The 10,775-nt window shown below is 45.5% G+C and overlaps 1 protein-coding gene across 10 annotated transcripts in view; it reads left to right on the forward strand.

Annotated features, from left to right (window-relative positions):
* CTCF (CCCTC-binding factor) overlaps positions 1-7,306 on the forward strand; it is a 34,565-nt gene extending 27,259 nt beyond the window's left edge. For all 10 annotated transcript variants that reach the window (XM_056500345.1, XM_056500344.1, XM_056500335.1 and 7 more), the window contains 4 exons: positions 378-560; positions 948-1,083; positions 3,616-3,783; positions 4,744-7,306. In XM_056500345.1, the coding sequence (XP_056356320.1) occupies positions 378-560; positions 948-1,083; positions 3,616-3,783; positions 4,744-4,925 (669 nt within the window). In that variant the 3' untranslated portion in view covers positions 4,926-7,306. The remainder of the gene's footprint in view (positions 1-377; positions 561-947; positions 1,084-3,615; positions 3,784-4,743) is intronic.
* The last annotated feature ends 3,469 nt before the right edge of the window (positions 7,307-10,775 follow it).

Raw genomic sequence — 10,775 nt, forward strand, 5'->3', positions numbered from 1 at the left:
ACACTGGTACCCCTTAGGAGTGTTAGGACAAGAGCTGAAAGTATGGGATGGAAATCTTAGCTGTTAGGCTTGACCAGCTGTCAAGATCAAATTAGCTGTCTAAATTTTTTTGAAGGGTATAAAGGAGAGAGTACAGTTCTGTCCTGTAGAGATTAACCTTCTAATTCAAACCTTGATGTACCCATTGACCAAGGGATAAGAGTCCATATAGGATGGAAGTAACTAGGACTGAATATGCCATCAATCAAGATGTTCTTGCCTTGCTGTGGAATCATTATTTTCCTGATACTAGCTATAAAATTTTGGCCTCATTTTAGCTGAAAATTCACTTTTCTGTATCCATTGACGTGAGTTTCCATTTTTCCTGTCCGTGGCAGGAGCGGCACATGGTCATGCACAAACGGACCCATACTGGAGAAAAGCCTTATGCCTGTAGCCATTGTGATAAAACCTTCCGCCAGAAGCAGCTCCTCGACATGCACTTCAAGAGATACCATGATCCCAACTTTGTCCCTGCTGCCTTTGTCTGCTCCAAGTGTGGCAAAACATTCACTCGCAGGGTAAGGGAATATGCTTTCAGCTGGGGAGGGTTGAGGTGGAATGAGGCTTTTTTAGCCAAGGGGAGGGAAATGGTTACCCAGAAGGAAATATGGGTGAGGTACAGGGTAAAATATGAGTATTTTAATAGAGCCTTTCTCTCTGAGAGGAAAAGAGAGGAGAGAGAATTCAGAATTGGTGCCAACACATATTAGTGTTGACATCATGAGCAACGTGGAAATGCAACTTTATGAATAAAGTTAATAAATGAAAGAAGAATCTCTGTTTAAAAAAAAAGGCAAAAGACTTAGTTAGCAGAAATGTTTTTGAAAATACAGAGCTAGAATGTCTGATCTTGAATTCAAAGCACGTTTTAACTTTTCCTGTGTTTTTAATCTTTTGCTGAGTAGAACACAATGGCCAGACATGCTGATAACTGCTCTGGCCTAGATGGTGGGGAAGGAGAGAATGGAGGAGAGACAAAGAAAGGCAAACGTGGCCGAAAGAGAAAGATGCGTTCCAAGAAAGAAGATTCTTCTGATAGTGGTAAGAACAGCTCAGTACCTTCTGAGAGTTACAGGTCTGTGATTCACTCTGTTTGTGTTAGCTGCTGGTTTGCCAGTTCTGCAGGTTTCTTCTGGCACTTACAAGAATCTTGTCTGGTTGGCAAACGCAGAATATGGTGATGCATGGCCAAGCACAGAGGGATGTACTGCCTCTGAGGGATAATATAGATCCTGCTGTCCCAGGCTTGTTCCAAGACAGTAGTTTAAAAAACTGTCTGACATCTTATGTCAGCTGTGCCATTCCTGTCCTGCCTGTGTGGGAAACCCTGGTAATTTTTTTCAGAGCCCAAAAGAGGCTGTGTGGTTCTGCAGTGCATTGCTATGAAATGTTACTTGATCCTTCTTCACCATTGCTGGGTGGCATGTCCAGACAACTCCACCACTGAATAGTTTGGCTCCTTCTGTGGAGGAAGGCTGGCAACATCTAGGGGAATGGTGGAGATGAATACTATATATAAAGGAAAAGCTCAATCATTGTCCTGACTCCTGGTAGAGGAAAAACTTTACCATGTCTTCAACAGGAAGAGCCAAGTAGAGTCTCAAGACCAACCAGTTCAAAGATGATTTTGCAAAAGGAGTTTTGCTTAGTCTTTTATCTGGAGTGCTTTATGTAATTAATCAAGGGCTGTAGGTTGGGAGTACAGGGATATTTCTAGCTAGACAACATGTATCTGAAAATGTCGCATGAATAGAAATTGATGCTTAAAACTGATGTTTGTATAGATACTTGGAAAAATGTATTGGATTAATTAAGCACATGTGACTAATTGTGTGTTTAAAACATGAAAAGTTCATGAAGGCAGGGTAAAATAATTGATGGAAGGTAATTCAAAATGTGGCATTCTGGAGTATTGCATTGTTAGTGTCTGATTTAAAATCGTCCTGGGAGTTCGTCTATTCTGAAAACTCCGATTGTGTTTAGTTGGTTTGCTCTGGGTTTAAAACAGTTTTTAACGGGGAAGCTTGTCAATAGTCAGTCTTGTTAATGAGCTGATGATACTCAGTTAATGATGCCCAAGCTCTGTCCTGAGGGAATCCCTTCAGCCTCAGAGAAGTGATAAGTGTGGGTTGACCTCAGGAGTCGTTTGGTAGATAAGAATTGACCAGTGAGAGCTGAGTAGCTGTAACAAAGATGTGCTAGTCACTTGCTTGAGAAATTGCATTATTCACTTTTGTGTCTGTTTGGATATCTGCAGTTCCATGCGGCTTGGTAACTACTAAATACCTAAAAATTACTAGCAAAGCTGGGATGAAATAGACTTATGTGTTAGGGGAGGGGGGAAGACCAAATAGTGAATGATAGTTTTGTCTCCTATCTGCTCAACATTAGACAGAATGTTAATTGATAGACATTGAGTTGAAGGGAGAATATAAAGAACCTCTAAAAAAGTGGGACCTGAGAAATCCAGTATATAAATTCCTCATGGAGGATATCCCTTGAGTGACTGTAAAATCATGCAGCATCTACATGCCTCAATGTGGGTTGGGGTTTTTCCCTTTAGTCAGATAAAAGGAAGCATCCTTGTGGCCATGTATTCTTGAGTGAAGCTTCTCCTCTAGTGAACAGCCTTAGGAATGTAAGGGCAATCATTTTGCTGTCCAGACAATATTATCGTCTTTGACATCTCTCTGTGCTTTTTGTCTGCTCTGGTTTTGCCCAGAGCATTCTGAATGTGTTAATGGTCCTCACCTGTTAACTTTATTCTTCAGAACACTTCTTAAAGTGTAGAGCTTGAGGGGTAGGAGGCTGGCTCTTGGATGCCTATTTGGGGTTCTTGTGTTTCACAGAGATCCTGAAATGGCTGCTACAGTAATTTACATGAGATGTATCTCTTATCCTCTTGCCCCTGTCTTTTGTGCACACGTTTGACATCACCTCATCCCCTCCCCTAAGCATCCTACTGTAAATAGTCCTGTCTGATTCGAAGTGGCCTTCTTCCTGCATTACATTGTGTCCCAGCCAGGAATTCCCCAACACCCCGTGGTATCAAAGGTGATCTCAAGGGCTGCTTCCCATGACTCATTGGGATGGGTTTCACACATGGTGACTCTCCTGGGAGTGTCCTGGACAAGAACTTTGTTCCTCAAAAGTTGTGAATTTGGGCTCCCACCTTCCATTGTGCAATGCTGTGCTCCTCTGTGTTGTGCAGATGGGACTTGGATGGGCTGCTGGACCCTCTGATGGCTTTTGGGAGTAGCCCAGCCATGTGTTACATGGTCTCTCTTGTGTCTCTGGGCTCCTTTGTGCACGTGCAGAGTAGCTTTTACAACATAATCAACGTAATTAAAGTGCCTTTTGCTTTCTGAAGGACAGCTTGTTCCCTCTAAGTGAAGGTAACAGATTGTTAATCTGTGGCAACAGCTTCTGAACAAAGGCCTTACTTGCCTTCTTTCTCAGCAGCGCTGACTGCTTCAAATCCGTCTCTTTTGGGTGGGATTTGATAGTGCTTCTCTGCAGATGGATGTTTCATTCTTGTCTAAATAAATATTTATCTGACATCATTTCTTACAGAGGAAAATGCTGAACCAGATTTGGATGATAATGAAGATGAGGAGGAGACAGCAGTAGAAATTGAGGCTGAACCAGAAGTTGAGCAAGAGGCTCCTGCACCACCTCCCAGTAAGAAAAGAAGAGGAAGACCACCAGGCAAAGCTGCTGCTCAACCAAAACAATCCCAGCGTAAGTCACTAATTGAAGCTTACCTTAACCTGCTTGCTTGAGCACCTTTTTCCTTGGATTTGGCCGTGCTTGCCGATGTGATCCCTTCAAATGAGATTATTTTAAAAGTAGTAACTGTATTTGTCTCTATATTGCTAAGAGCTCACCTTGAAATTTGTTGCAAGGATTTTCCTGTTGGTTGAGGGAACATGACCACTTCAGGCCATGCTAAAGAAAGAAAGGCTGTTACTTTTTTATTAGTGCTGTTTCATTTCATAGTTATGCAAACTGCTCATTTCTTTTTGTACCAGTTATGGTATCTTTGCTGACACACAGTCCTTTGGAAAACAGCTGTCAGTAGAAACATCACGGTGTTCTTACCAGGCTAGCTTTTGCAGGTATTGCCACAAATGAACTTGCTTCAGGCCTTTAGTTCTGATCAAGGACTGGTGCAAGTGTCGTTTCAACTCCGCAGGGATGTAGTTAAGAATAGACATTGTAACTGTGCAAAGTATAAGTAAATAAATTTTAGGTTCAAAGTAGGACAGGAAATTAGTTCCGTTAAGGAGGTGGTTGCTTCCTCAGTGACTTGGCTGTCTGGTCAGTGCTACAAAGTGTGGCCTATTTCTCTCTGGAATTATTCTGTGGATACATTTAGTGCTGAATTTGTCATCACTGAATTCCCCTGAAGTTAAAATCTTGCATTGGGCCCATATATTGATACAGGGTTTGGTTTTGTTCATTATTCTACAAAATTCATTGTTTGAAAAATGTTTTAATATGAAAATACACACTGGGAGACCATCTTCATAAAGATGCTTGGGTGAGTGAGGTGGAATGAATTGCTCTCCTATTTTGGCAGTGCTTGCTGTGGGCCTCACCTTCCCTTGCCATGCAGCTGCTTGAGGCACACAGGCTGGCACTGGAAACAGTAAAATAATCTGTTTCTCCCCCCCTCCTCCTTTGTTTTTACCCTTCCAGCTGCAGCAATCATTCAGGTTGAAGACCAGAACACTGGTGAAATTGAAAATATTATAGTTGAAGTGAAGAAAGAACCTGATGCAGAAACAGCAGAGGAAGAGGAGGAAGCTCAGCCTGCTGTAGTGGAAGCTCCCAATGGAGACCTCACCCCTGAGATGATTCTCAGCATGATGGACCGGTGATGGAGGAAGACCACGTTGGCTGACTGAACTGGCCTGGGCTGTGTTTAAGCGGCTCAAATCTATTTTTTTTTTCCTTTAATCTTTTTTCTTGGCTTTGGGAAATGCATCATTTTAGACCATTTTACCAAACATACTGAGAAATTTAAAAAAAAAAAAAAAGATGTTAGAATGTGATTTAACTAGAACTTGCTGTTTTATGTTAGCATTACAGGATCATGGAACATTAGGAAATATTTTGGAGTCCTTGAGGGTTTCCTCTGAAATGCTTGATTTAGTTTTGCTCTAAACTGCATCGTAAAGCTGGTCCAAGGGCCGTGTTTACATGCACCAAGTTTTAATATAAAAAGTGGAAGCCTTGACTAGAGTATGTGGAAAACCACTCCGGACTTGCCCTTCCAGTTCCCAGAGTCCTTGAGCCTCTTCTCTCAGTAGTGTTTTTAACTGTAAATGCAGACTTGGGAGGGTTCTAGACTTTTGAAATGTTTTTTTTTGTTGGTTTTTTGTTTTTTGTTTTTGCTTTTACCCACTGAATAGCTCCGGTTCTCCAAGTCGGCTGCACATGGTAGTTTTGGCATGCTCCAACTGGTTTCTGTCCTTAATATGCTTTGCTTTCTGCAAAGCATTTCTGTAATGGTCAAGCTTGTAAATAACTTTTTTTTTTTTACATTTTAATCTTTTTCCATTAATTAAGAGGTATGCAAAAATGCAGTTTAAAGATACCCCGGTATTCTAATTCCTTTCAAACTAAGTGAAAAGAAAATTGATAGAGTGTAAATGTTGGAAAAGCTGTTAATAAGGTAGATAAAAGATGTACCCAGGCTATTGCTTGCAGAACAAGAGAAACCCACATGTGAAATCTGGTTTTGAAGCACAAAAAACTTGTATTTGATAGAATCTTAGACTGGCTTGGGTTAGAAGGCACTTCCAGGCCATTAGTTCTACCCCTCTACCACATTTCACTAGACCAGCTTCCTGCAAGCTCTGTCCAACCTGGCCTTGAACACTTCCAGGGATGAAGCAGCAACAGTTTCTCTGGGCAATCTGTGCCAGGGCCTCACCGCCCTCACAAGGAAATTTTTTTCCTAATAGCCCATCTAACCCTGACCTCTGTCAGTTTAAAGCCATTCCCTGTTGTTCTGTCTCTCCATTCCCTTGCCAAAAGTCCCTCTCCAGCTCTCTTGTAGGCTCCCTGCAGTTCTGTAAGGCCACAATTAGGTCATCCCAACACCTCTTCTCCAAGCTGAGTAACTCCAGCTCTCTTAGTCTTTCCTCATAGGAATGGTGCTCCATCCCTCAAGTCGTGTTTGTGGCCTCCTCTGGACTCGCTCCGACGGTTCCATGTCCTTGTTCTAGGGATCCCAGAGCTGGATGCAGCACTGCAGGTGGGCTCTCACCTGAGTGGAGCAGAGGGGCAGAATTCCCCTTCCTGCTGCCCCAGGGCTGTGTATGCACAGCTGGCTGGGGCATGTCCAGGCTCACCCACCAGCTCCCCCCAGTCCTTTTCCCCAAGGCTGCTCTGGATCTATTTGTTCCCAGCCTGGATTGATCCCAAGAGTTGCCCCAACCCAGGTGCACTACTTGCACTGGGTCTTGTTAAGCCTCATGAGATTCTCACAGGCCACTTCCCAAGCTTGTCCAGGTCTCTCTGGATGGCCCTGTCCTTCAGGTGTGTCACTGCACCCTAAGTTTGTTACCAAACCTGCTGAGGGTGCACTCCATCTCTTCATCTATGCCATTATTGGTGATATTAAATAATGCTGGTCCCAATATGGACCCCTGAGGGGCACCAGTCAGTGCTGTCCATCTGGAGTCTGAGCCATTGACCACTGCCCTGTGGATGGGACTATCCAACCAATTTGAAACATATAATTAACCTTTTTGAGTTATAATTTCACAAATACATTTTCTTTGCTCTATCTTGTAGTTGTATTTTGTGTTTATGAATCCTATGTTAAGACAAAAGTGGTGATTTATAAGTGGGTCACTGCAGCCCTCAACCTGGGCCAGGAAATTTTATTAATAGGTCAGTAATTCTACAATTTTTGAATCTCTGATAAAGACAAAAAAAGGAATAATGTGAAATACAAATGATGCCTGTATATGAAAATGTCACATGTTAAAATATGTAAGCTTTTTATAGAGCCTCAGTCTTGCTGATTTCAAACAAATTTTTCTTCTATGTATCGCTTTTAAGAGAGCTATCAGTTTAGCTATCAGACTCTAGGTTGATGCATTTTTGTACTTAGCTGTACTGTGTGATATTTTTCATTATTTTAGGAAGCCAACATGGGGAAAAAATACTGTTATAAAATATGTAATGGGGTTTGAAAGCTGGGAAGGAGAATATACTGCTGTACAGCTAATAAATAATAACGGATTAACACGTGTGCTCACTGGCTGCTTTCTTTGTGCACATCAACGGCACGACCTGGCAGCCATCTCCAGATGGAAAAGCTGCTCTTCCCAGAAGGATGCTGTCAGCAGGAACCAGCTCCTTTCTCACTGCAGGTCTTCCTTCTGCCCCATGCCAAATGCAAGGTACCTGTCCATGACCTTAAATCAGGCTGTGCTTCCCTGTGTGTAGAGGAGAGAGGATGTAAAATGCAAATGTTGGCGTTCACAGCTTGAGCTTGGAGTAACATGGGAGCAGTTGTTGCTTCTGTTTGTTTTGACTGTGATTTTAAATGGTTATAGCTGATGGTTTAGTTAACAGCAATATTGTTTCCATTTCATTCTGAAAAATGGGACTGGTACTTGGAAAGAGTTTCTGTGGTGTGTTTTTTTTAGTTACCTATGACAGCAGCTTAGGGTGCCAGCTGTGGGCAGTCACTGCAGGATAGACACGAAGCACAAGAGTTGCTAGTTCTGGTTTTCACTAGATATTTGGTGACTCCTTATCCCTGGTTTTGAGAAATGGGCTTTCTATGACTAGCCAAGGAAAGCCTGTCTTGAAGTGGGAGCTTGGACTCCTGAGCAGGCTGGAGGCTTGTTGCAGCAGGTGGGAGAGATTGTGTAAGGGCTTTGCTTCTGTGAGAAGTTAGGTCTGGCTGAGAAATGGGTGAATCCTCAAGTGCTTTCTCAGCTGGGCAAGGAGCTTGTGTACTCAGAAGCCAAAGATGTTTCAGTCTGAGGCAGTGCTGAGGTGGTTTTACTTTTTTTTTTTTACGCTTTGTGATGAGTGGAAAAATCAAAGGTGTCCTTGGGATCTGTAAGGAGAGCCACCATCATCTCTTAAACCCTGTGGCACAACTTGATGCTGGTGAGTGGGGTGTGAAGGATGGTGCTGTGGCTTTGTTAGAGGTGGTGGCCCAAGGAGATGCCACATGCTCCAGCAGAGACCTCTCTTGGTCTGTGTGTGTTCTTTGTGCTGTTGTACCCAGGCCTGGGTGACCCCAAACCAGGTGCTGCAGCTCTCCTGGAATTCAGAAGAGCTGGGGGAGGTGGCTCTGCCCTGATGCCCCTGTAATTTCCCCTTCCAGTGCCACTGTCCCTGGAGCTGTAGGCTCTCTGCAGCCTTAGCCTAAGGCACATGTCAGCTTGTCTCTGGGGCTGAGGTGCCTGTTCCTATGGGGGGATTCAGATCAGGAAGGTGTAGAGGCAGCAATGCTGGGACCTTACTGCGATCACCTTGGCAGCCTTTTCCAGCACCAGTGTTCCTGGAGCTCTGGACTCTTTGGCTCTCTCAACCCTAACCCTGAGCCTAACCCTAGCCCTTAATCCAAATCTGAGAAGCAATTTATGAGCAACTTTTTAATTGTGATCTGATTCTAGAACTTTCTTCACAGACCCCAGCAGAGGTTTAGTGAGGATAGAAGCTGTCACCTTGTGGCCATCCTCCTTTTTTCTCCAGCCTGGCGTGTTACCTTGCTCTCTGCTCAGTTGACCTGGTTTCTCTGTGCTTGCTCAGTCAATGGTCCTGTTATGCAGACTGGGTTTTATTTGATTTGAGCTAAGGCTCCTGCCTTGGGCAGGGATTTCTGCTTGTGCCTTTTTCAGGCTTCTGGTTTGTCCTCAGAGGAGCTGTTCTGGAGAGATGCAGAGTAATATCCCAACCTGCAGCGAAGGACACATCCAGGGCAGCATCCAAAGCCTGAATATGGACAGAACAATTCTGCTCAACCCAGGAATTGTTATCAGTGCTGGAAAAGCTGGGCCCTGGGCTCTTAGTGGAAAGCCATGGCTGGGCTGGATCCAAGAAGCATCACTGCCTCTGCCAGTGGCTTCGCCTGGCTGCCATCCCTGGTGCTTGGGCTGCTGTTCTCTGCTGGACACAGGGGAGGTGGGCTGCTCCAGACATCCTGATGTGCCTGGGCTTGCACAGAGGCAGGGAACACTTGTGCAGATGGGTATCTTGCCCACTCCTGGAGTACATGTCCTGCTGCACTGGTGCTCAGAATGTTCCAGCATGTGGGAACCAGTATTTTGTGGAATGAGCTTTGGATGCAACTTGCCTGGAGCTCCTCTGTGCTTCTAGTCTTCCACAGAAGCCATTCTGATTTGTGAAAGGGAACAGCTGCTCTCTCTGTGTCCTGATAACCTGCATGACAAAGCTGGGAGCTAGTGTCCTTTTGAGTTCACATACCAATAGCCTGGCCTCCTCTCATCCTGGAAAAAACATGGGTTCAGCCAGGACTGCTACTGGTGGCTGCTGACTCCATTGGGTGGTGAACACTCTGTACCCTTCATCCTCCTGGTGTTCATCCATCTGCTGATGTAGCTCAGGAGGCTCGAGGAGGTGCCTGAGCCATGTTCTCCCCAGTCACCTCCTTGAGTTTTGTGCTGTGGCTGGGCTCTGTGAAGACACCATCCCTGCAGGGGGATGCTTCCTGCCTTCACCTTCACACGGGAGGTGGTTGCAGAAGCACTGTGGCCCTGAGTGTGTGTGGCAGGAGGGCAAAGTCACCCATCCCTTCCAGAGCCCACCTTCCCCCAAGTTATTCAACCTCTGGGAAAGCTCGGTGAGCTCCTGGTTGGCAGATTGCAGCCTGGAGCTTGGAAGTTTGTCAGAAAGGGGCAATTTAGGGAAGAAGGCAGCTGTCACCCTCCATCCTTGTGTGCTGGTCAGAGGGATCCAGACTGCCAACTGAGAGCAGCTCTACCTGAGTCTCTAAGTGAGGCCAAGCTGAGCCAACAGTGGGAAGTCCTGAGTCCAAGGAAGCTCTCTATCATGTCACAGGACACAAGAGTGCTTCCTGGTCCAAAACCCTCCTGGATAGGTGGAGTGGTTGATGTGCTCAGTCCTGTTGCTCCAAAGAGGTCACCTGGCTTCCACCTCTCACCATTGCTTTGGGTCAGCAGTTTTGTTTGGCAGAATGCCTAATTGGGACATTTCTGTTCTGGAAAAGTCTTTCCTTCAGCATCCTGCCATGGGCAGTGGCATCCATTCTCCAGAGAGCAGCCTGCAGTGGGCAGTAACACCCATCTCCATTAGATCCCCCTGCAGATTCCCAGTTCAAGGTGATGGAGCTGGGCTGACTGCCCAGTGCTGGAAGGATAGACTTGCCCTTACCCCACTCACCCTCTTCAGGCAGAAATGTCTCCATGAAGCACCTCAGGAGATAGGGAGAGGTCAGCCTCAACCCTGGAAGCTGGAGCTACGTGGAGATGCTCCTGCTTGGTGCCCAAGGGGTGTCCTGCTCACCTAGGGAAGGCACACGGAGCAGAAGGGAGCTGGGTAGTGCTGCCTCTCCCCCCAGCAGGTCCAGTGGGCCGTGGCACCGTCGCTTTCATTTCTCTTCTCCTGCTCAGGCGGTAAATCTCGCCTGACGGGGCAGGAAGAGGCACCGGCAGGGGGAGGAGGCAGCGAGGCGGCGGCGCTGCCGCTGTAACCTCAGCGCTTCCTCCGGCAGG

This window comes from Oenanthe melanoleuca, chromosome 11 (genome assembly GCF_029582105.1).
Source record: "Oenanthe melanoleuca isolate GR-GAL-2019-014 chromosome 11, OMel1.0, whole genome shotgun sequence".
NCBI classification, from domain to species: domain Eukaryota; kingdom Metazoa; phylum Chordata; class Aves; order Passeriformes; family Muscicapidae; genus Oenanthe; species Oenanthe melanoleuca.